General features: G+C 42.7%; 1 protein-coding gene across 7 annotated transcripts in view; it reads left to right on the forward strand.

Annotated features, from left to right (window-relative positions):
• The window catches only part of CDK5RAP2 (CDK5 regulatory subunit associated protein 2), a 209,783-nt gene that overhangs the window by 154,921 nt on the left and 28,581 nt on the right, over positions 1–26,281 (forward strand). For all 7 annotated transcript variants that reach the window (XR_008374822.1, XM_053564215.1, XM_053564233.1 and 4 more), the window contains 3 exons: positions 9,191–9,239; positions 12,044–12,213; positions 24,209–24,328. Coding sequence is in view for 6 of the 7 variants with exons in the window: in XM_053564215.1 (XP_053420190.1) it covers positions 9,191–9,239; positions 12,044–12,213; positions 24,209–24,328 (339 nt within the window). In the remaining variant the exon portion in view is untranslated. The remainder of the gene's footprint in view (positions 1–9,190; positions 9,240–12,043; positions 12,214–24,208; positions 24,329–26,281) is intronic.

Raw genomic sequence — 26,281 nt, forward strand, 5'->3', positions numbered from 1 at the left:
CGCACATGAGTGAAGTCAGCTGGAAGGCGCCCCTCTGCACCAGCCACGTGGTTGCCTGTTGTTACAAATTTTCTAGAGAAAATGGAAATTGGGGATTTGGGATGAAAATTTATGGCAACCAAAAAACCCCAACCAACCAATCAAAGACTTATATTAGTTAAAAGGTATATCCAAGGATTGGAAGTGGCCAGAGGAAGGATGAAAAAATTCTTTGCTAAACTTTTGCCATGTGCTGGGTGCTTTGGTAAATGTTATTGCATTAAAATGTCTTTAAATAATTTTTTCCCAAAACTGCCTGAAAGCACTGTCTTTTAGCCCTCACCCAGCTTCATCAGTTGTTAGCAGTTTTGCCACATTCATCTTACCCTTGTCTTTCTTTCCGTGTACGTACGCGCACACTCACACACACTGTCATCCTCTGGACCCTGTGAGAGTGGGTGGACAAATTCCTGTTCCTCCCCACATACTTCACTATGTATTTCCTCAAACCAAGGACGTCCTGTTGCCTATCTACAGGACAATTATTAAAATTGTAAATAGTGTTGTCTAATATACTATTTCTGCTATACAGTCTCTCTTTAGACTTTTACCATTGCTTTAATAATGTTTTTTATGACAATTTTCTTCTGTATCCTGGTCCTGATGCTGATCTGAGAACCAGTTCCCTCCTTACAGGGACTTGCGGTATCTCTTTGTTCTCCTTGAATCTGGAGTGGTTCCTTGCCCTTTGTCTTTGTGACATTAACTTTCTTGAATAGTTCAGGTCATTTCCCACTTGGGGATTATCTGTTGTTTATGATTAGATTAGTGATGTGTGTGCACGCGTGCGTGCGCGTGGGTGTGTGTGTGTGTGTGTGTGTGTGTGTGTGTTTAGCAGGAATAATACATAAGTGACTTTTTATTCTCCTGGTATTTCTGCCTTAAGGGAGGTACGTCATGTCAGTTTATCCCACTTTTGGTGATACTAACTTTGACCACTTGGTTAAGGTTGTGCCTGTCAGGTTTCTCCACTGTGAATTGTATTTCCCTGTCTGATGCATAAGGATCAGTGGAGGATTCTTTGTAAGTCTGTGCATATTCTGTTCCTCTTCACGCTTTGACCCAGTTTTGCTGCTCTTTGATTATTCTTGTCTGAGTCAAAATTACTACGGTGGTGGCAACATGGTTATGTTTTTCTAAAACCATCATTCCTTATTGTTTATTATTAGGTGGCATCCCCTAGAAGGAAGTGTTCTCCATTAAACTTTTATTTGTGTTTTGGTTGTTTATGTATTATCAGTGTGGACTTAGAGAGTCTTATTTAATGACGTTCTGTCATTCATACTGTCTCAGGGTTGGTAAGTGGCAGTGCCTTTCATGTGTCTTCATCTTTGGGGGAGCACGTCCTTATGTTCTAGCACAAAAAAAAGGATGTTCCACGCTCCGCTTGTACTATCCCTGCCCCTGAATCAGCCATTTCTTTAAGTAGTCTTGGGTCTTTTTTGAGGGAGTATTTAAAAACCAAGATTTTGTTCTGGGTATGTTCACTGCTATTAGGGCATCTTGTTTCTAGGCCCTTTAGCAGACAGAATTTCATTAAAAAATCATTATTTCGCAAAGACGCTCCAATTCTAATCCAGCCCCCCTGGGTTCTTCTTGTCTTTCCTGCTATTTCCCGCTCCACCAGTGAGAACCTTGGCTCTGATTACATCAGTGTATCTGCTGATTTGCTCAATTCTGTAATATATGGAGGTAGTTCTAGAATTGCCTCCCCACAATACTACCGTGGAAATAAACCTGCTAAGAGAGCTCAGGATTTGTTTGTAGTAGTTTTTTATTTGTGTTTTTAGGGTAAGGGTATATAGTCAGGTATTAAATTTAAGAGGTTGTTGGTTTCGTTCTTTCTAACAGTGTTGTTATGTTATTCACTTGAAATACAATTAGATTTATTTGTTCCTGTTTGTCTTTTACTCTATCCTTATTGATTTAATTTAACTTTATTTTTTTGAATATGAAAACATTAATATGGTTACAAACTCAAGACTTGTATTCTTTTAAATTCCCTTTGTATAGTCGTCATTTTTGTCTCCCTCCCTTATCTCTAGTCATGTCACTTTCTGGTCCCCCCACTCTCAGACTGTTAGTATTAGCTCAACAGGGGGATGGGAGGTGGCAGGTCTGTTGGGGTCAGCAGCAGCTTCCCCTTCCCCCATCTCAGGACCCCTCCCACTCGTCTGGCTCAGATCACAGCAGTGCTGCTGGCCATGCTTGCTGCTTCCCTCCCTGGGGACTTCCTTTCTCACTGGGCTTCCAGAGCTCCCCACTCAGAGGTTAGCTCTCCTCTCCCTCCCCGGCTGTCCCTGCGAGGCTCTGCTTTTGGCTTGTCTTCCATCTTGACCAGTCCTCATGGCCTTGTTGCTGCCACTGCCCGGTTTGCCTGGCCTGGGCTTCCACCCTGGTGCCACGACAGCGCATTTCCCCCACAGTAGTCACGTAAGCTTTTAAAAATGTAAGTCGTATCGTGTTTCTTCTCTGCCCCCAAATCAAAGCCAGCTAAAGGCCTGTAAAACCCTATACCATCACCCTGCCCTGCTCTGGCCTCATCTCCTGCTTCCCCTTCCCCAGCTACAGGCTGTGTCGCTTTTCCACCGTGTCCAGGCAGGCTGCTTCCCAGGGCCTCTCTTCCTTCTCTCTGGTGCCCCCGGTCTCTTAGACCTTTTCTCGCATGTCCTCTTCTCAGCAGGGCCCTCTTTGCCAGCTCTGTGTGAAGGAGCAGGCCGCGCCCCGTCCCACCTGGGGTCCCCCTTCCCTTGCTGCTTCATTTGCCTCTGCCCTCCTCATTGCCGTCTGGTATGGTTAGCCGTGTCGTTCTACCTTCCCGTTAGAGGGCGAGGGGCCTTATCTCTTGGGTTGTTGCCATAGTGCTAGAACAGAGACATGTATCTGGCATATAGTAAAATAAAGTAAAAGTTAACCTGGCATTTAGTAAAAATAAAGCATATTTTTTAAGAGAATGAATGAAAGAGCGAATGAATGCCAGGTTAACAGTTGTGCAGAGAGTGACCCAGGGAAAGTAAGCAGCTCATTTGTAATTATTTATGGAGATGAGTGGTACAGCTGAAATTTCAAATCAGGTCTCTGGACAAAAGCCACTTTCCACTATTTGATCTACTTGTATTCCACTTGGTATCATATGTGTTATTTAATTTAAATTTCACAGTGACCTTGGAAGCACGGGTTATGAACCTAGTTTTACAGAGGATGAACATGAGGCACAGAACTGCCACCACATGCATCTAAATAAGCGGCCCTAGCGGTGAAGAGTGCAGTCACTGGTGTTAGGCAGGCCCAGTTGGAGCTCTGCCTCCCACTTGTGGTTATGTACTTGGGAAATTTACTCAATTCCTTGCCTCAGTTTCTTCACCTATGAACTTACTATTCTGATACCTAATTCACAGAGTCATTGTTAAGGGTTTAAATAGATAGTGTATGTGAAGCCTTGCTTGCTCACTGCTGTGTACATGGCTTTATGTACTGACATTTACTAATATTTATTGTACGTTAATGGTTTAATCTTCAGAACAACCTGTGCTTTTTAGGTGAGGACCTTAGCCTTTAAAGAGGTGTGTTGTTCAAAGGCACTGTTGCCTTGGTGGAACCAGGATTGGTCTCTGTTCCTCTGTCTTTGTATGTACCAAATAGATGGTTTATGAGGGTCCACATACTTCGGTTTGTTTCAGGATAGCACATGGGATAGTTGGCTTATCTGGGACTGGTGAATACTTTTTCCTGTCTTTTCCAAAGGGCCCAACAGCTTAGACCTGTTGTAGACTGATTTTCCTAGGACTAATTTCCTAGGACTTGTGAAGACTAGGAGCACTTGACTTTTCATGGCTTTATAAAAACCTGCTTTTTCTGGCCCAGGTTTTCCAGATAAGCTAGTTTTGGAAAACTAACTGGGTCCTCAAGATAAAGCTAAATCTTCCAGGTCCAACGCGTTTCTGGTCTGCCTCTTTTCTTCCTGCCCTAGGAAGTGGGAGGCTGAGAGAGAATGCCTCTGGCCCAGCTGCCTGCCCTCCCTCACCCAGCTGCTCCCCTTGATTTATTTTTTAGTTATTTATCTTGCCAAACCCAAGGAGATCCCACTTGTTTCCTGTGGGCTCTGGAGGCAGAAGCATTTCAGGCTCAATAGACAACACAAACATAGGCTTAAAAGTCCCAGGAACTCACTGCAGCTCCTTTTCTTAGAGCACAAAGTGGAACACACAGGTGGGTCTTTCTCAGGTGCCATGTGAGGGGCCTGGCTCCTGAATTATGAAGTGAGTGTATTATAAAGTAGTTTTATATTTGAGGCAGTTGCATAGCATGAGTTCTTAAAAATTTAAATAATAGCCTTTTTGTTATTAATATAAAGCTATGCATGCTTAATGTGGAATAGCAGACAAGCAAATGCTCTTAAAATGGCATCATTTGCATACCCAAACATGGATACCTGGAGTGTATATGCCTAGGCCGATGTTATACATATGTGTGTTTTTCACAGAAATGGTACTATTTGCAACCTCTCCCTTTGTTCACTAATAGATAATAAATATTCATATATATTTAAAGTTCTAGTGGCTCTGGAACATTCTTTTGTATAAATGTACCATAATTTAGTGATCATTCCCCATTAGATGGACATTTAGGTTGTTTCCAGTGTGGGGCTATTACAAAGAACACTATTGGAATCTTTGTACATATCCTTGCTATTTCTTTAATATTTGATTGGTAGGATGCTAGTTTCCTAATGCTTATAAGGACTCTTCTTCCTAAGCTTCATTAAACTAGGGATTCTGTTAGCTTATGTGCATTTTTCTAGGGTGAGAGTCTATGCAGCGGTTCTCAACCTGTGGGTCGTGACCCACAGGAACTGGATTAAAGGGTCGCAGCAATAGGAAGGTTGAGAACCACTGCTCTATAGCTTTTAGACTCCCAGACAGGGCCAGGAACTGGTGTTTCAGCCAGATTCTCCACTATATCCTTGCTCACAGCACTTCCCAATAAGGAAGGTGATAATTTGTCTTCAGGTATTTTTGAGTAAGCTGTGTTCGGCCCTGGGACGGGTACTGAGAAGACGGTTTCTTTCTTCAGGAAGCTCACTCTGTGTATGGGATCAACCACATGAACAGAAGACAGCTGTTGGGATCACTTGCCTCGTCTCTCCTTGGCTGGTAGAGATGAACCTAAAACATTCATTTCTTTTCATTGCCTTCCACACTCTTGCTTTTTCTAGCCTACTGCTCTCTAATGTTGATGATGGTGACGATGACGATGAAGGAGAAACAATGAGGAAATGAGGAAGGCTGGTCTCTTTTGGGCTCTTGTTATATGCCAGCCCTTGTTCTCAACCTGTAAGAAACTGGTGTTGCAGCCAGATTCTCTATTATTTATTTATTTTCCTCGTTTAATAAATGAGGAGCAGGTCACACAAGAAGCAGTAGCTAAGTCTCAATTCAGCCCCAGGCAATTGGCTTTCACCCCCTGTCCTTCTAACTACGGTGTGTTGTGCTTCTCACACTGCTGTCAAGTTGGGGCACTGGTCAGAAGTTCCTGTGGGCCAGGACTGGTGTTTCCTCACTCCCATGACTCTGTTCAAACCACCCTCTTTGATGTGAAGCTTTTACTCCCTCTCCACTTACAGAAATCTTGCCTGTGCTATAGGAAGGTTTCCTTGTTCACTCCCAAGTAGAAGCAAAATCTCTTCCCTTTTTAAACTTCTGGTGGGTTGTAGCTCACACCTGGCCTTTAACTGCCCTTGTGATGGAGGCTGTGTTAGAAGGAATGGGGTCTTAGGGTCTTTGGAGTCAGATAGAATTGAATTCAAATCCCATCTTTATGTGTCATTTCCCCTTTAAGGGTCAGATTTCCATAGTGGCTTGTGCCTCACTAGGATGTTTATGAGGATTGAGATTATTTAATCTCACTTGGCAAATAGTGGGAACTCAGGGCTGACAGCAGTGAGCATGCGGTATGCAAGTTAAGGGTAGCACAGTGATGCAGGTAAAATGGAGGTTCTCCGCCTAAGGATCCCTGGAACTGCCCTTCCCAGATCCCCTTAACTGCTTCTTACCTTTCTAAAGCAGTTCTTTCCTGCCCCCAAAATATAACTTTGTTGCCACTTCCTCTGAATATTTTGCGGTACCCCAGGCTGGGTTACGCTGTCTCCTCTGGGTGCCCCCGACCCTGGCAGTGCCCCCGTTGCCCCTTATCACAGCACTGTAGTGTGATTGTCTCTGAGTCCACTGTTCCCACTCAGACGTGAACACCCAGAGAGCCGCATGTGTCTTCGTGTCTGGTGCAAGCACCTGGGAGGAGCTCTGTAATTATATGCTGCCAATTACCACCAGTCACAGAAAGGAAGAAACATTTGGGTCAAGTATGAGATGCCAGGCTATGGTACCTGAACTGACCTATGGTATCTGACTGATAGATTTGAGCCTAGTAGCACCATATAGGTGGGAAGTCTGGCCTGCACGATAGCCATTTGTGCTTGTTCATTTATCGGTGGGATAACTTGAGTTTTTTTATTTGAAAAGATGAAGTCCCCTACTGCCTCACACTGCACAGCTCTTAGCTGTAGTAACAAGTTTGCCTGAGAGATGGGAGTAGCATTTTCATGACATGCATCCTAAGCTTTTGAAATAGCCCGACAGATGGTACCCTGTCACTTGTGCACTGGCAGTTTCTACCAAGAAATTCAGTGCATCAGTTGTTATGATCTCCCTGTGAATCCTGCAATAACCACTTGTCATTTGGGTTTTTTTTTTTTTTTGTAGAGAGAGAGAGTCTCACTTTATTGCCCTTGGTAGAGTGCGGTGCTGTCACAGCTCACAGCAACCTCCAGCTCCTGGGCTTCGGTGATTCTCTTGCCTCAGCCTCCCCAGTAGCTGGGACCACAGGCGCCCGCCACAACGCCTGGCTATTTTTTTGTTGCAGTTTGGCCAGGGCTGGGTTTGAACTAGCCACCCTTGGTATATGGGGTCGGTGCCCAACTCACTGAGCCACAGGCACTGCCCTTGTCATTTGTTTTTAAAGAACTCTGTTGCAATAGGGGGATGGGTGGAATATGATTGTTGTTGAATTATTGCAAGCTCCCTAAAGGGTCTCTTATTTGAAGAAGGGGAAACCCACACTGCTGGTGGCATCAGGGCACTTCCTTTGGTCATGGGTTTTGTTAGGAATGCAGGAGAGGTTTTTGGTGAGTTCATGGTTGGGAGACCTGCAATGCTGAAAGCCTGCCCTAAACCAAGAGTGCCTGCCCTGTGATGCAGAATTCTGAAGGAGACACTCTCCTCTAGGACAGTGTGACTGTGAAGCAGAATGTCCCGTTACTGTCTGCCTGGCCAGGGCGGGTGTACTCCTCAGCGCTCTGGAAGGCTGGCTGGAGCAGATGGCCTACCCTCAGGGTCTGTAGGGTCCAGGTCTCATTATCAGCTGACTGTTGGTAAGCTGCCAGAGCATAGGTGAGAGGTGAAAAGTGCTAGGTGAGCCATGCTTGTAGCACACAGTCATCTGGCCTGCCAGAGTGGTCCTGCTCACTGTGGCTTCCACTCATGGTCTTGAAATCTGACCCAGTCACATGTGGATTGTCCCCCCTCTAGGAGGAAGGTAGAGGACAGAAAGGTGGAGACCCCGAGAGCACCCACTATGAGAGGCCCATCAGCCTCTACCTCCCTTTCAAGAAACCAAAATAGCACACCATTTTTGGCCAGGTTGCAACCAAGAGGATCAAAGCATAGATTTGAGATTTAGCTGTCAGGAGACCACCATCTCTCTTGCTCAACCATAAAATGCAGTAAAGTAAGAGAGAGAATGGATTGAGCAAAGTGAGAGAGAAGAAACACTAAACCTCGATTTCTACTTCTATGCTGTAAAATGGTGATACTAACACGGTGCTTGTGGGATTGTGGGGACAGTGGGTATTAAAGGGCCATACTTGGGCTTGGTGCCTGGTCACTCAGGCCCCTGCAGTGGCATCTGGCATGTCGCACTGACGCTTGGTGCCCAGGTGGCCAGCCTGGCAGGGTGAGAGAGTCCGGACGCCATGCCAGCCGGCCTTGTGAGTACGTAGGCAGAATCTGCTAGACGCAAATGTGCAAGGCTCTGGTGATCTTTTCCTCTACGCTGTGTTGTTTGAGAACTTCTTAAGAGTAGTTTTGAAAATTGTATGTGTGGGTGCAGTTTAATTATAGTCTCATTTTCCAAGCACAGCTAAGGAAGAGTTTGTTTTTTTCTTTAGCCACGCGTCAGTTTCTTCAAAGAGCACATCCCAGTCTGTAATTTCCAGGGTTCTGAAGTATTTTTAAAATAAAGTTGTTAGTCTCTTTGAAATCTGGGCTTGTGTGCTTCCTTTCAAACAGTAAATGATGACATGCAGGAAGAGGCAGAGCATCTTTGGCCCAGCTACATTCTAAGCTTTATTTTGTTCTCTTTTGTCATTTCTTTTAGTCTTTTTCCTGCTGTAGATAGTGGCTTTTTCACCTGCATCATGTACTCCTTTCCCTAGTAACTTCTGAGAGTCTTCCTAAGGAAATAATTTAAATGCAGAGGAAGTGGTATACACAAAGATGTTTATTTCATTTATTTATAAAAGTAAAAATTTGGAAATGACCTGTCGAATACGGAACTGGGAAAAACTGTGGTACGTGCATGCCTACACGGAATATTAGTGCAGGTATTAAAAATGTTTCTAATGCAAATTTGGTAAGAGAAATGCTTACAGTGAAGTACAACGTGAAAAAAAGTTAAGTCACAGTACAGTATCATCCGTGCCAAAGTGCGTGAGAAAAGAACGGAAGGAAATCTAGTAACACGTCTGCTGGGGGTCCAGGAGAATAGTGATTTTTTTTTCTGTTGCCTGTTTGCTATAATGAGCATATATTCTGTTATAATCAGAGTTTTGGAGAAGGAAAAAGAAGCTGCACCAGCAATGGCTTTGTAATTGCTTTTTAGATTCAATGCTGTCACCTACGACTAGTGTCCGTGCAATGATAAAGGGGGAGTCTGTAGTTTGAATTGTATTTTTAGTGAACCTACTTTAAATATCTGGGGCGGTGATAAAGAGTGTTTAAGCAAATGGAATAGTGCTTCTGTAAATATCTGAATAAGAAATTATTAGGGAACACTCAAAAATTTTTTTCTTCTTTTTTGATATTATTTCTGCTTCCAGGAAAATCAGGTGGAGTCGAAATGAGCACCCAGAATGAACTGGTGGAGAGGTAAGTATGTAGCATTTGTTAAGAAAACTTTCTGGGACTGTCTCGGTTCAGTTTGCTTGTCAGCTTTGTAAGTATTTTGGCTCCCTCCCATTTGGTTTGTTTCCTGCTTCTGTAAATATGGCATAACCATCTTTGGAACTGATGGTGGCTCCTGGTACAGAGCCAGGAGTCGCTGCTGTGTGTCCTGCAGGTGTTATTCACTCGTTCTCACTGTCACCAGGATTTGAACCAGATGATGCATCCCTTCTGTTGGCTCCCAGAATTTAACCTGCAGGATAAATTCCAGACTCCTTGACCTGATATTTGAGGCCTTTCTCAGTCTGACTCACTTTCTTGCCCCATCATGTGGCTGTTGGCTTGGTGTTCTCCAGCCCATGGCTGTACAGAAGCTGCACGCTTTCCCTTTTCCTCTTATAGTCTGAAAATCTTCTTCAGAGACAGTTCAAATGGTTCTCCTCATACACTGCAACTCCACCTCATCTCAGGACCAGTTACTCTTGCTTTAGCAGGAATAATGACATTACAGCACTTACCATGTGGTGTTGCAATGCTTTTTGTATTATCTTTCTGTTCCCAGAATTCCTCAAAAGAGTGAAGGAGCTAGCTAGCATTAGTGGGAATTGGCGCGTGCCAGCAGCTGCCCTGGGCATCTCACTTATTACTTCTCACCCTGCAATGGTTAGAAGTAACCATTTTAGGATGAGGAGACTGTGGGTCAGAATTGCCTGTTTGCTATTAGAGGCAGGCCTGGGATTTGAACACCAGTATGTCATGCTTTAATGCAGTGGTTCTCAACCTGTGGGTTGCGACCCACAGGAACTGTATTACAGCGTTGCGGCATTAGGAAGGTTGAGAACCACTGCTTTAATGCCTGTGCTCCTTCTGTTATCCCATGTTGTTTTTGAGGGGCAGAGACTTTATCTTGAATATCTTGAATGTGTCTGTTCCAGCTCCAAATGTCAGGCATGTAGTTGGATTTCAGAAAATGTTCACGGAATAAATGAATTGTATGTGTTCTTAGCTCACCTCCGTGGCCAACTGAAGACGCCAAAGCTTTGCCCTCCTCTGTTCACTGGCTATAGGCTCTGAATGCTTTTAATGCTGTTGGTACTTTCCTGCTCTTTAGTGATGTCACCCTTTGGGATTCTGGGGGTAAAGCAAAGAAACAGAGACAAGTCTAGGGTGCAGAATTTGAGATTTTATTGGCATTGGCAAGGCCACCAGCATCGTTAGAGTGAGAAGACAGGGAGATAGCACAGCCTACTGAAGGACATTTAAATCAGGGCTTCTACAAATTTGAAAGAAACTAAAATTCCTTTCTCACTGCAATATTGTCAAAGATACTCCCCAATTCAACCCTCCATTTCCATCCTTGTAATGATTGATCCTACTGGCTGGCAAGGGAGAGGGCAAGGAAACCTTCCCAGAGTGGGCCATTCTTAGCTGAGATCCAAAGGATGAAAGCCCAAAGGGCAGGTTGTTATGTGTGTGTGCGTGTGTGTGTGTGTGTATCTCGGGACAGTGTCCGTGCCTGAGACGGGCAAGACATGGCCTCATTGAGCAGCTTGGCTGATACAAAGAGGATAAAGGCTGGAGAGGCAAGCTGGACCCCATTGAGCTGGTCCTCCGATGCTGTGTTAAAAGTCCAACCTTTGTTCTGTAGGAAGAGGGGAGTCTTTGAAAGAGTTGGTTAGTTAGGACTAGACATGATCAGGTTTGCCATTCGGAAGACTTCTGTGGTTGCTTAGAGAATGGGTTGGAGGGAGGCAGGGAACCTCCTCTAGCCCTCCTCAACCAGTGTGTCACCCTTCCTAGTTCTGACAGACTTGTTTCTGTTCCTTGTGTTCTGCCTTTTCCAGCTGTAGGCTTAGCACTCATATGGGTCACTCCTGAGCTAATTAAATGGCTGCCCTCGGCTCATTCTGTACTCTCGCAAGCCGGCAGCAAGCCCTCACATCCATCAAGCTGTCTGGGCGAAGTTGCATCTGGTGTTTACCTGTTAATGAATGCGTTGCAGCTTTGGAGTCCTTTGCTCTTGTCTGAGCTCATGAATAATGTGAATAATGAGACTGTGGTCACTGACAGGAACTAATGGGAAAAGTGGGAGGAAAAAGAGCTTATCTATAGTGGAGATGCACTTGAGTTTTTCCAGCATTCACATTGGTTTTTGTTTGTTTGTTTTTTCATGGCTTATGTGGTCCTTGGGAAATACAGGTTGATAACCAGGTGATTACCAGAATGATGATATTGGGACTTGTTTGGGGACCACAAGGGTTTTAGGATTTTTAAAGCTATAAGGCCACCTCATGATTTGGGGCTGAGCTCCCACATTCTCCTGAGGCCATGAAGCCACAGAGGCCTGGTTCAAATGTGACCTGTGTCACTTATAAGCTGTGAGACAGGAACTAGTTTATGATGAGCTTCAGTCTCCATAGTTGTAAATGAGGATGGTGATCCCACCTCATCAGGTTCTGTGAGGCCTGAGTAAGGTCTCACATGCCTGGTATGGGGGCATCTGGTAAACAGCTGCCATGGATACAGGCCCTCTCTTGAGGTCTTCCCCTATAAGCCAGACTGTGGGACAGGCATAGTCCCCACTTCCCATTTGCTGGCTCCAAACTCAAGCCCACTGAACAATTTTTGTTTTTAGAATGTCATTGCTTAATGCTGTAGAGAAACACAGGGCTTACTGAAGTTGCAGGCATTTGGATAAAGGGCAAAGTAATTGTAAATGTTCTTAGGTCACAGTCCATATGTGGGGTTTAGCAGGGGAAATGATTTATCTTCCAATCCCAATGCTTAAGGATTGAGGAAGACCGCCCAACCTACCAACATATTCTACCTGAATCTCCCGAGCCTTCAGCCTCTCGTGCACTGTCTGACTGTGAAATATCTGAAAAGTCCTTCTCACGAGACCAGAAGCAAGACAGTGAGACTGAGAAGACTTCTGTTGTGGTGAACAATTTTTCTCAAGGTAAGCTGAGCTTTAAGCTTTGGTAAACATTTCACACATGATTTAAGCGATAATTTGCCCTCTTGCCTTGGGAAGCAGAGTATGGTGACATTTGCATATTTCTCTAATGAAAAGAGATCTCTTTAGGATCAGAGCTGGCCATTCAGAGTATTGCTTACTCCTGGAGAAAGCTATGGCTGTTGAAAGTGTTGGTGATTGGTAAAAGTTATTTTTACTTTAAAAATGACTACTTGTGTTTGCTGCAGGCTGGGTGTCACTGGGGTTTTCGTGTCTCAGTCCAAGTTAGGTAAATTTCCTGTTGTTTCTTTCAAACTCATCCTAAGCCAGGGCCACTTCAAAGAGTTTTATGCTTTGAGTTGTACAGATGCCCAAGAGTACCCAACCCCTGTTTTGATATTTTTGTGTAAGTACCAAATTTGTGGTTTTATAAATCTACTTTATTTCCCTTTAGTGCGACCCTTGGCCCACTGGGTCAGACCTTCGGTCTTTCTTAGTCCATCGGGCTGCTGTCACAGAGTGCCATAGAATCGGGTGGGATATACATAGCAGACACGTATTTCTTAACAGTGTTGGAGGCTGGGAAGTTTAAGATCAGAGTACCAGCCAGCAAGGTTGGGCTCTGGCGAGGGCCCTCTTCTCAGCTACAGACTGCCGTTGTCTCATTGTGTTCTTACACGGAGGAAGGAGGATGAGAGAGCTCTCTCAGGTCTGCTTTATAAGGTCCTGTTCTCCTTCAGGAGGGCTCCACCCTCATGACCTAATCTCCTGCCAAAGACCCCACTTCCTATACCATCACTGGGGCTTTAACATACGCATTTTGGAGACATATTCAGTCCATAACACCTTCGTTCTGCCTCTGACCATGGACTGAATTGTCAGAATCAGTCTCCAGGAATCTGATCTCCCCTTCACCTGAGTACAGCCTTGCTTCCTCCTTTTGGGGTGATGTATAGGGCTTAGTGTTTATAATTCAATATATTGTAAAGGTTCAAGGGATTATGTAGACCAGACCACATAGACTAGGGATTAGCCAAGTTTTCCTATTAAGGGATAGATAGTAAATATTTCAGGTTTTACAGGGTAAATGTTCTTCATTGCAATTCCTTAACTCTGCTGTTGTAGCACAAAACCAGCCATAGATGATGAAATGAATGGGCATGGCCATGTTCCAATAAAACTTTATTTATAAAAAGACACTGGCATCTCCTTGTTAAAAGCTCTTTGTTGATATTTGATCACATAGATCATTGTTTTAAAAATTTTGAAATCTTGTTTTAACAATCCCATGCAATATGTAAAAAGAGGTATGAGTGGAGTCTTTGTCCCCTTGGTGGCCTCTGAGGCTTCTCTAGGACACTCAGGCCCAGAAGAGCACACTTTGAAAACATACCTAGTGCACACTCTCAGGGTAACTCAGGTGTCAGCTGGGGTTCTCCTGCAGCCAGTCACCTAGACCTGGTTTCTTTGGATTTCTGACTATGCAATTTTTATGTGTTTTGTGTGTTTCTGAGCACTCGATTTTTCTTAGTCATTTATGGCTCTACATTCTGCCTAATTTAGATCAGACCACAAATTGTTTCCCTGTCTCTAGCACCGCCTCCTGCATCCAAACTCAGTCCCTTTCTGAGACCACCCCCATGAGGGCTTTGTGCAGACTTGAGTGAGGGTTTGAGGAACCAGAAGGTCAGCAGTTAAAGTGCAGCAGCCCGAGTGATTAAGTGGGATGTCTGAGATCCCTGCTCTTAGTCCTCTGCTTCCCCTGCCTGCTCCTCTGTTCTGCCCTCCTGGCTGCCACCCCAGCCTTGTTTTAGTTCTAACGTAGAAGCCTTTAGGCATCTTTTGCATATTCCTTTGGGGACCCATGACCTTGGGCTTGTTATGTCCTCTGAGTGGATCGTCTGAACGAGGACATTGCTCTCTGGAGCCACCCTGATACCCCCACTGTCATCTTCCTTGTTTTGTTTCTCGTCAGTCTTTTGTTCTCTGTATCTGGTTTTTCTTTTTCTTTTATTTTATTTATAATCTGTGTAGAGAGATAACTTAGTATTTTTCCTTTTCTCATTTAACATTGTATGATGAGCTTTCTGACATGTTATATAACATCATTTTTAGTGACTTTAGAAAGTCCATTGAATGACTGAACTGCCATTTTCCTTACGTTCCCCTGTTGCAGAACATTCGAGTCATTTCCAGATCTCGCAATTGTACACAATGCTGCAGGGAGTATCTTTGAACATGAAGCCTTTTTCTTATCTGGGGGCATTTTCTCTGTGTAGATTCTATAAATTGGAACGACTAGGGGAAAAAAAAATAACACATTTTTTGGGGGTGGTTGCTTCTTATAGGATTTATGGTTTAAAAGAGTTAAGATTTGTCAGGAGGATATTATGGTAAAAGAGATATTTTTCCTCCAATTTGTAAAGGCTACTATAGTATTTCCTTCTCCTCGGCATGACTGCATAATTAATAAGTGGTGTCCAATTCAACTGGGAATGTTTCCTTACACCCAAGTGATGATTCTAGCTCCTGGCCAAAGATCCAGTGGAAACTGGTCGTATTGGTGGCTACAGAGCATTTCGTTCCTTAGACCTGCAGTGTGTGGCTTAGAAGGCCGTTGAGGGAGGCTGTAGTCACAACAGATAAGTTCCTGACTGACCCTGACCCACTAGCTGCTGGAAGAGGATTTGCAGGGCTGCAGACAGGAACAGGGAGGTACAGTGCTGAGCGGTGCCGGGAGTTTATTGCAGGCAGGGTCCTTCAGTGCTGCGCTCAGCGGAAGCCGCAGACGTTCCACCAAATTACTTGCCACACTTCTGGCCTTAATAGGAGAGAGCTGAAGGTCTGAGAATTAAGTTACCTCATAAACATTCAAATTCATGGCAAAATTACTATTTAATTAGGAAAAGATCTGTAACATTGTGCTACTTTTAAATGAAACTAATCTTGGAGGAATTAAAACTGGGTCATAACATTAGTATAATGTTTTAAGACAAACGTTACTAAGACATACTGAGTATACCCTAATTGATGAATTAAAGACATAAGTTTTGCTTTTGGATACTTAATATGATTATACTTTAAACACTGACTCTAGTTTGGAATTGTGCTTCCTTCTTTCTTTGTTAAAGTGAAATGTGGCAAAGGCTGAAAAAAATGTATGTTCATTTTAGAAAATTGGGGAAATTTAAAATTTCATATTTCATCTGCCACCCAAAGGCGGCTGCCATTAATATTTCAGTGTATTTCCTTCTTTTGTATATTTATGTCTTTCTTATCTGTGCACATTTTTTATTTTGAGTTCTATCTACATTTTTATTTTATTTTTTTCCCTTTTCTTTTTTTTTATTGTTAAATCATAGCTGTGTACCTTAGTGCAATCAAGAGGTACAATGTACTGGTTTCATATACAATCTGAAGTATTCTCATCAAACTATTCAACATAGCCTTCGTGGCATTTTCTTAGTTATTGTATGTAGACATTTGTATTCTGCCTTTAGTAAGTTTTGCCTGTACCCATTCTAAGATGCATCGTAGGTGTGGTCCCATCCATTACCCTCCCTCCACCCTAACCTCCCCCCTCCCTTCCTCTTCCTTGGCCCTTTCCTCATAGTCTTGTGCTATAGTTGGGTTATAGCCTTCATGTGAAAGCTATAATTTAGCTTTGTAGTAGGGCTGAGTACATTGGATAATTTTTCTTCCATTCCTGAGATACTTTGCTAAGAAGAGTATGTTCCAGCTCCATCCATGTAAACATGAAAGAGGTAAAGTCTCCATCTTTCTTTAAGGCTGCATAATATTCCATGGTATACATGTACCACAATTTGCTAGTCCATTCGTGGGTCGATGGGCACTTGGGCTTCTTCCATGACTTAGCAATTATGAATTGAGTGGCAATAAACATTCTGGTACAGATGTCTTTGTTATATTGTGATTCTTGGTCTTCTGGGTATAAACCTAGTAAAGGAATTATAGGATTGAATGGCAGTTCTATTTTTAGGTCTCTAAGTATTCTCCAAACATCCTTCCAGAAGGAACGCATTAGTGTGCATTCCCACCAGCAGTGTTGAAGTGTGCCGTTTTCTCCACATCCACGCCAACATCTCTGGATTAGGGATTTTGTTATGTGGGCTACTCTTACTGGGGTTAGGTGATATCTCAAAGTAGTTTTGATTTGCATTTTTCTGATGATTAAGGATGATGAGCTTTTTATCATGTGTTTGTAGATCGTGCGTCTGTCTTCTTCAGAGAAGTTTCTCTTCAAGTCCCTTGCCGACCCTGAGATGGGATCACGTGTTCTTTTCTTGCTAATATGTTTGAGTTCTCTGTGGATTCTGGTTATTAGACCTTTATCGGAGGTATAATCTGCAAATATTTTCTCCCATTCTGAGGGCTATCTGCTTGCTTTACTTACTATGTTGTTGGCTGTGCAGAAGCTTTTTAGTTAGGTCAGGTCCCAGTAGTGTATTTTTGAGACTGCTTCAATCGCCTGGGGAGTCCTCCTCATAAAATATTCACCCAGGCCGATTCCTTCGAGAGTTTTCCCTGCACTTTCTTCAAGTATTTTTTATAGTTTCATGTCTTAGTTTTAAATCTTTAATCCAGTGAGAGTCTATCTTAGTTAATGGTGAAAGGTGGAGGTCCAGTTTCAGTCTTCCACAGGTTGCCAGCCAATTCACCCAGCACCATTTGTTAAATAGGGAATCTTTTCCCCACTGAATGTTTTTAATTGGCTTGTCAAAGATCAAATAACGGTAAGTAGCTGGATTCATCTCTTGGTTCTCTATTCTGTTCCAGACATCTACTTCTCTGTTTTTGTGCCAGTACCATGCTGTTTTGATGACTATGGATTTATAGTACAGTCTCAGGTCTGGTAGTGTGATTCCTCCTGCTGTGTTTTTATTGCTGAGTAATGTTTTGGCTATTCGAGGTTTTTTCTGATTCCATATAAAACGAAGTATTATATTTTCAAGATCTTTAAAATATGACAATGGAGCTTTAATAGGAATTGCATTAAAATTATATATTGCTTTGAGTAGTATAGAGATTTTAACGATGTTGATTCTTCCCAGCCATGAGCATGGTATGTTTTTCCATTTGTTAACATCTTCAGCTATTTCTTTTCTTCAAGTTTCATAGTTCTCTTTGTAGAGATCTTTCACGTCCTTTGTTAGGTATACTCCCAAATATTTCATCTTCTTTGGCACTATTGTGAAAGGAATAGAATCCTTGACTGTTTTTTCGGCTTGGTTATTGTTGGTATATATAAAGGCTGTAGATTTATGGGTGTTGATTTTGTAGCCTGAGACATTGCTGTATTCCTTGATCACTTCTAAAAGTTTTGTAGTAGAATCCCTAGTGTTTTCCAGATATACGATCATATCATCTGCGAAGAGTGAAGGTTTGATCTCTTCTGACCCTATGTGGATATCCTTGATCGCCTTTTCTTCCCTAATTGCAATGGCTAAAACTTCCATTACAATGTTAAAGAGCAATGGAGACAATGGGCAACCTTGCCTGGTTCCTTATCTAAGTGGAAATGGTTTCAATTTAACTCCATTCAGTACGATATTAGCTGTGGGTTTGCTGTAGATGGCCTCTATTAGTTTAAGAAATGTCCCTTCTATACCAATTTTCTTAAGTGTTCTGATCATGAAGGGATGCTGGATATTATCAAAAGCTTTTTCTGCATTAATTGAAAGAATCATATGGTCCTTATTTTTTAGTTTGTTTATGTGCTGAATTACATTTATAGTTTATGTGTATTGAACCAGCCTTGAGACCCTGGGATAAATCTGACTTGGTCGTGGTGTATAATTTTTTTGATGTGTTGTTGGATTCTGTTTCTTAGGATCTTACTGAGTATTTTAGCATCAATGTTCATTAATGATATTGGTCTATAATTTTCTTTTCTTGTTGGGTCTTTCCCTGGTTTGGGGATCAAGGTGATGTTTGCTTCGTAGAATGTGTTGGGTAATATTTCTTCTTTTTCTATATTTTGGAAGAGGTTTAGTACTATAGGTACTAGTTCTTCTTTAAGGGTTTGGTAGAATTCTGACGTAAAGCCATCTGGTCCTGGGCTTTTCTTTTTAGGGAGATTTTGTATAGTTGATGCTATTTCAGAACTTGATATAGGCCTGTTCAACATTTCCAGTTCATTCTGGCTAAGTCTTGGTAGGTGGCGTACTTCCAGTTATTGGTCGATTTCTTTCAGATTTTCATATTTCTGAGAGTAGAGTTTCTTGTAGTATTCGTTAAGGATTTTTTGAATTTCTGAGGGGTCTGTTGTTATTTCCCTGTTACCATTTCTGATTGATGAAATTAGAGATTTTACACGTTTTTTTCCTGGTTAGGTTGGCCAAAGGTTTATCTATTTTATTTATCTTTTCAAAAAACCAACTTTTGGATTTATTGATCTGTTATATAATTCTTTTGTTTTCAATTTCATTTAATTCTGCTCTGATTTTGGTTATTTCTTTTCTTCTGCTGGGTTTAGGGTTGGAGTGTTCTTCCTTGTCCAGTTGCTTGAGATATCCCATTAAGTTATTAACTTCCTCTCTTTCTGTTTTCTTGAGTAAGGCTTGCAGTGCTATAAATTTCCCTCATAGGACTGCCTTTGCAGTATCCCAGAGGTTCTGGTAATTCGTGTCTTTTCAAAAACTTGGTGATTTCCTTCTTAATCTCATCTATAACCCATCCCTTCAGCATAAGGTTGTTTAGCTTCCATGTTTTTGTATGGGTATGCAGGTTCCTGTTGTTATTGAGTTCAACTTTTATTCCATCATGGTCTGAGAAGATGCAAGGAATAATTTCTATTTTTTTAAATTTGCTGAGGTTAGATTTGTGGCCTAGGATGTGGTTGATTGTGGAGTATGTTCCGTGGGCTGATGAGAAGAATGTGTATTCAGTTTTTTTGGGATAAAATGTTCTGTAGATGTCTGTTAAGTCCAGGTGTTGAATGGTTAAGTTTAAATCTAAAATTGCTTTGTCTAGCTTCTTTTTGGAGGATCTGTCCAGCACTGCTAAAGGGGTGTTAAAATCTCCAACTACTATGGAACTGGAAGAAATCAAGTTGTTCATGTCTGTTAGAGTTTCTCTTATAAATTGAGGTGCGTTCTGGTTGGGTGCATAAATATTAATAATTGAAATCTCATCATATTGAGTACTACCCTTAACAAATATGAAGTGTCCATCCTTATCCTTCCTTGGTTTAGGTTGGTTGGTTTAAAGCCTACTGCGTCTGTGAATAGGATTGCAATGCCTGCTTTTTTCTGCTTTCTATTTGCCTGGAGTATAGATAACTATCCCTTCACCTTGAGTCTATATTTGTCTTTTAATGTAAGATGTGATTCTTGTATGCAGTAGATATCGGCCTTGAGTTTTTATATCTAGTCAGGCAACCTGTGCCTCTTTAGAGGACAATTTAAACCATTCACATTAATTGAGAATATTGATAAGCCTTTCGAGAGTCCGGTGGACATTTTTAATCCTTTTGTGACTGTGGAAGTTGGAATTTGATCAAAATTTTCTCGGTGGGTTTACTTTTATGGTGGAGGATTACGCTTGTCTCTATGGAGGATAGGTCTGAGAGTATCCTGGAGAGCTGGTTTAGTTATGGCAAATTTCTTCAACATGTGAATGTCATTGAAGTATTTAATTTCTCCGTCACAAATGAGACTCAGTTTATCTGGGTACAGGATCCTGGGTTGAAAGTTATTTTGTTTTAGGAGATTAAAAGTTGATGACCATCCTCTTCTAGCTTAAAAGTTTTCAGCAGAGAGATCTGCAGTTATTCTAATATCCTTGCCCTTGTAGGTGATGGTTTTCTTTCATTTGGCTGCTTTCAGAATTTTCTCCTTCGTATTAACTTTAGTGAAATTGATTATGATGTGTCTGGGGGGATGTCTTACTTGGGTTGAGTCTTGCTGGAGTTCTGAAACTGTCTGCTGTTTGAATTTCAGAATCTCTTGGCATGTCTGGAAAGTTCTCCTTCGTAATCTCATGGAGAAGAGACTCTGTGCTTTGTGAAGCCACTTCATCGCTTTCAGGGAATCCCTATAAGACGAATATTGGTTTTCTTTGAATTATCCCAGAGCTCTCTCAGAGAGTGATTTGTTTTTGTCCTCCATTTCTCGTCCTCGTTGAGAGTTTGGGAGCGTTCAAAAGCTTTGTCTTCAATGTCAGAAATCCTTTCTTCTGCTTGCTCCATTCTGTTACTGAGGGATTCTACTGTGTTTCTCAGATCTTTGAGGGCTGCAACTTCTTGTCTCAATGTGTCAAAATCTTTGGTCATTTGGTCTTTGAATTTGTTGAATTCTTGAGATATCTTTTGGGTTATTGCTTGGAATCTTATTCGATCTTATTTGCTATCCAGATTCTGAATTCGATTTCTGACATCTCAGCTATTTGTTTGTGTATGGGATCTTGTGCTGTGTCTGCCTCATTGATCCTTCTGGGAATTGATCTACTCTGATTATTCATATTGCCAGAGTTTTTTCGTTGATTTCGCCTCATGATTGTTTTTCTCCGTTGCCTCTGGCCGTCCTCAGAGTTGAGGATGTATCTCTCCATGATTAGACCCCTGCGGGATCACTCTGTTGTTGCTGGATCTTTGTAGGGAGTGACCCTGTGTAGTTCCTCTGGGGCTGCCCCAGCCAGGGAGTTCTGGTTGTGGAAGCAGCTCCGGAGTGTGACACACCCGGATCCAGGAACAGGGCCGGAGGTGGCGCGCACGTTTCTGGGAGTGCCTGGCACCCAGTGACTTTGGCACAGAGGGCCCAAGGCTCCAGCAGTCTCTGGCTAGGAGAAGGGCTCTGCGCAGAGGCAGGGAGGGCTCCAGAGGGCACATGGCTACCAGAGTCCCTGGCCAGGCGAGCAGGCTGGTATGGATGCAGGGAGGGTACAGGAGGGAGGATGAGGGTTGCACGGCTCCCGTAGTTCCTGGTCAGGGCATGCAGAGGCCTGGCGGGTGTGGGTCACTGGTCGGGGGTTGCAGCACAGCTCTATTCAGGTCCAGGCAGTGCCAAGCCTAGGAGTTTGAGATTGGTATGAGCTGTGACACCATGGCACTCTACCCAGGGCAACAACCCGAGTCTCCAGTGTGCCAAAACCAGTGTCACTCTGCCCCTGATGGTTAAGGCTGTAAGGCAGCTCAGTCCCGTCTTTAGGCTGCTTGGTCACTAGGTTATTAGCTCCTGCCCTATCTTTGCTCTGCAATCCTGAGGGTGGAGCTTGCTGGGGCAGTTCTCTCACAATGGCTCCCTGCAGCCCACAGAGGAACACTATTAGCTCCATCCGACTCAGTGGCTCAGTCTGGGGTCCTAGACAATGCCCAAAGTTCTCTGCACTCCTCCTCAAGCTCTCCCCAAGGCAGTTCAACTGAGTGCCAAGTCCAAAAACACTGAAACAGTTCACAGGTAAGGCCTTTCCAGTTTTCAGTCTCACCGCTGCTTATACTTATGGTTGCCGGCATGATTAGGCCGATGGAATACACGCCACCACTTGCCAGGTTTCCACTGTTTTTGTCCTCCTCTTGGGGTCCAGAAGTCCGTTGTTGACTCTCTGTATCCTCAAAGGGATGATTGTAGGCAGATCCCACCAGCCATTGATGCCTGGAGTCTTATCTACCCAGACTCACTGTGCCCAGTTGCAGGGAAGCTGTTACTCGGCCGCCATCTTGCTCCACCTCCTGTACACATTTTTAAATAGAGTTACTGGATAGAGTGAAATACATATTTGGTCTTCTTGGCATACAATTCCTAAAATCCTCTCAATCTCTGAAGCGACAGGCGTCTTTTGTATGCTGTTGAGTTGACTAATGGCTGGGGGCTCCTGGGTGTCTCTGGGTGTGAGTTGGTTACCAAGGGAGCCAACCGTGTGATTGTAGGTTTGGAATTTTCCGGTTCCCCTCCAACACACATACACACACCTCTCCCTCTGGGGAGAGGATAGTGGTTGAAGATTAAGTTGATCGCCAGTGGCCAATGATGTAATCAATCATGCCTGCATAGTGAAGCTTCCATAGAATATTAAAAGGACTAGGTTCAGGGAGTTTCTGGATAGCTTAACGCTGGGAGATCCCTGAAGGGTGGCAGCCCTAGAGAGGGCACTAAAGCTCCACATCCCTTCCTGTATACCTTGCTCTATCCATCTCTTCATCTGGTGTTCATCATTGACCTGCATAATATCCATTAAAATAAACTAGCAAACATAAGCAAGTGTTTTCTTGAGTTCTGTGAGCCACTCTAGCACATTAGTTGAACCCAAGGAGAGTGTCCTGGGAACCCCAACTTATAGTCAGAGCACAGATAAAAAAACCTGGGGCTTCCACTGGCATCTGAAATTGGGGTTGAGACCTCTGTGTGGATCGGACGCTCTCTCCAGGTTGGTGGTGCAGAACTGAACTGCAGTAGAGGATGACTTGAGGTACCCACTGCAGGTGGGGTGCTTGCTGGGTGTAGGGAGAACAGAGCCCCCCACCCCCGTGCTAATTGTTCAGTGAGAATGAAGGAAAATCTGAGTTTTTTTCCTACACATTGGGATTAGTTGAATATTTAATTTTGTGTCTATTTTAAAACTTAACATAATAACATGATAATCTTTCCATGATATTATATAGTCCTCATAACATTTTTAACAGCTATATAATACTGCATTATAATGGTTGTACTGCAATATATTTAATAATTTGAATGACTTCAGTTTTTGCCCTTTTATACAATAGTAAGATGAATGTTTTCCTGTATTCTGGCAAATGCTTGTCTGTATCTCTGGTGATCTCTTTAAATACAGTCCTAGAAGTAGAATTATTTGGTAAAAGACATTGGAAAAGAACTTTCCTAAGTCTAATGTTAAAGGTATCCTTCAAACGTCATTTGCATTTATACTCACACTAATAGGATGTATCTTGAGATGATCCTTCTTATTACCATTTTCAACAGCATTGTTTTACTTTATTTTTGGATTCTTAAATTACTAAGAAATAAATAGATAACTTTTTTTTTTTTTCAAAAAAAGGTGAAAATGCAAGAATTGAGAAGCACGAATCCTATGAACTCAATTTTGATATGAGGACAATTAATGACAATTAAGGTCATTGTGGGGGGGGGAGAAAAAGCAGAGAGAGGGAAGGAGGGAGGTGGGTGGGGCCTTGGTGTGTGCCACACCTTCTGGGGGCAAGACATGATTGCAAGAGGTACTTTATCTAACAAATGCAATCAGTGTAACCTGGCTTATTGTACCCTCAATGAATCCCCAACAATAAAAAAAAGGTGAAAATGGCTCGGTGCCTGTGGCTCAAGCGGCTAAGGCACCAGCCACTTACAGCTGAGCTGGCGGGTTCCAATCCAGCCCGGGCCCACCAAACAACAATGACGGCTGCAACCAAAAAATAGCTGGGTGTTGTGGCAGGCTCCTGTAGTCCCAGCTACTTGGGAGGTAGAGGCAGGAGAATTGCTTGAGCCCAGGAGTTGGAGGTTGCTGTGAGCTGTGATGTCACAGCACTCTACCCAGGGCAACAGCTTGAGGCTCTGTCTCAAAAAAAAGGTGAAAATAACTGGATTCATAATGAAGGAAGTTTAATCAACTCTCAGGCAAATCAAGCAGACTTGAAAGTGATCTGTTTCACCATAAGGAAGATTTTAAATTAATATGTTATATTTAGAAGAATAAAGGGCTACATTAGCGTTAGCATTAAAATTGTATGGAATATAATTTTTCCACGTGATATAAAATTGTATAGAATATAATATTTCCATGGAGGCATGGAGAACTGCAGAAAATTGTTACAGAAGTGTGTCTGTGTTCTTCAGAAACTCAACCTCCCCATGCCAAGGAAAGAGCTCCCCATTCCTAATACATCCAATACTATTTAATACATCCAGTACTGTTAAATACATCCAATACTTTTTAGAATTTCAAGATCTCTACATAATTTATAAATTATTCAGTTTGTTGGGGGCTTCAGACTTTGACTTAAAAATGCCTTTCCCTCTTGTAGACTTACTAATGGAACACATACAGGAAATTCGAACTTTGAGAAAACGTTTAGAAGAATCTATTAAAACAAATGAGAAGCTCCGGAAACAGCTGGAACAGCAAGGAGCTGAGGCTGATCAAGGTAAGGAAGAACCTGCCCGCAGGGTGGTGTGAGCCTGGAAGTGCTTTCTTGTGATGCCTTTGCCTGAATAAACAGTCTGTGTACAAAGCAGGTGCTTGATATATGTTAATTTCTCTGTCATCAGAGAAGCCTGCCAGCCTCTGGCTTCCTGAATTGTGGTTGGTACCTCATTTGACTTTGGAAGCTCTCGCAAAAATGGATACTTTAAAATAAAACAAAGCAGTATTTTGTCTTTTCATCAATAATGGATTATAAAAATACCAGCATTTTAGCATTCTAGTAAAGATCACATGCCAGTGAAAAGGTTACCAATATTTCTGCATAACTACAATTAGCTCTTCTGAATAGAATGATCTTCCATGAAGCACTTTAAATTATCTTTTCCCCTATAGGTAAGATATTTAAATGCTTCAAAAATTAAAACCTTCATTCTTTACCCATTAACCTGTGCTCCTGTCCCTCTTACATTTATTGGTTTTCATTTGCATCCTTTCAGTGCTTTTTTTTTTTAATGCAAGTACAAGTATATATTCTCATTCTCCCCCTCACCCAAAAGGTAGCACGCTGTGTGTCCACTATTCTGCCCCATTTTTCATTGCTCAGTGTCTCTTGGACATCTTTCCTTATTGCGCCAGAGATGGTATCCTCATTCCATGAGGAATGTATCCTGAGAGCATCTTTGTGCACTTGGAAAGGCTGAATTTGGGAGTTAGACTGACCTGGGTGTGGATCCCTGCACTTCACCCCATCTCTGCCAGTCTTTTTCTTTTTCTTTCTTCCTTTTTTTTTTTGAGACAGAGTCCCACTTGTCACCCTTGTTAGAGTGCTGTGGTGTCATAGCTCACAGCAACCTCAAACTCCTGGGCTCAAGTGATTCACTTGCCCCAGCCTCCGAGTAGCTGGGACCACAGGCGCCTGCCACAATGCTTGCCTCATTTTTAGAGATAGGATCTCGCTCTTGCTCAGGCTGTTTTTGAACTTACGAGCTCAGGCAATCCACCTGCCTCAGCCTCCCCGAGTGCTGGGATTATAGGCGTGAGCCACCGTGCCTGGCCCTGCCAGGCTTATTTCATAAAACAATGTCTTTGTGATATTAAATGAGGCAGTGTTATGAATAGGGCCTTCCTCAGTGTCTCAGTGCAGATGATTGCTTTCAACATCGTCATCAGTTTTATTTTACTATTTAATTTCATGTAACATTATTCGTTTAACTTCTCAAAGCTTTGTAATGGGCAGAGACCCTAATTTCATTCTCATCTTTAGAGATGAGAGAACTAAGTTCTAGAAAGATAGTACTAGATGAGTCTTTGGACCCTTGTTCTGTCTTCATTCCGTTCTAACCTGTCATAGCCACCAGCCTAGAAGGACATCTTTTCTAGGACACATGTATGTGCTGCAGTTTGCAAGGTAAACAGAATGGTTCCTTTACAGGCTCTCCCCCTCTCCTCCTCCCTCTCACTCACTCCAACCTCATCCCGCGTCCTCCCCCTCTCACCCTAAGAGAAATTGATTAATCTGAGTTATTAGTCTTATCAAACACAGGAAAAGAAATACACGCCTGGGCCCTTCACATTCTCTCTTGGTGATGCCTGAATTAGATTCATTCTGTTTTACATTTTCCCTGGCAAATCCAATTATAGAATTATTTGGGGGCTCACATGGCCACCAGCTACAATGGAGCAGGCAGTTGCTCTGGAGAGTAATTCACTCTGATGGGGAGGTTTACAAAAAGGCATTCATAAAGTATTTACACTGGTAGAAAGACATGCTGTTCTCACCATGTTGTTGCAGTGTCTGAAAAGACAAAGATATAAAAGTGGCCCCACCTTCTCCTGCTGTGAAATGTTCACCTTGGGAGCAGGCTTGAAAAAGACATGGCTCCTCATAATATCCAGGCGGAATATTGTTTAAAACCATCATCTCGTGTGTTAGAGCTTCTTGCCTGCCCCCAAG

Source organism: Nycticebus coucang, chromosome 2 (genome assembly GCF_027406575.1).
Source record: "Nycticebus coucang isolate mNycCou1 chromosome 2, mNycCou1.pri, whole genome shotgun sequence".
Taxonomy (NCBI): domain Eukaryota; kingdom Metazoa; phylum Chordata; class Mammalia; order Primates; family Lorisidae; genus Nycticebus; species Nycticebus coucang.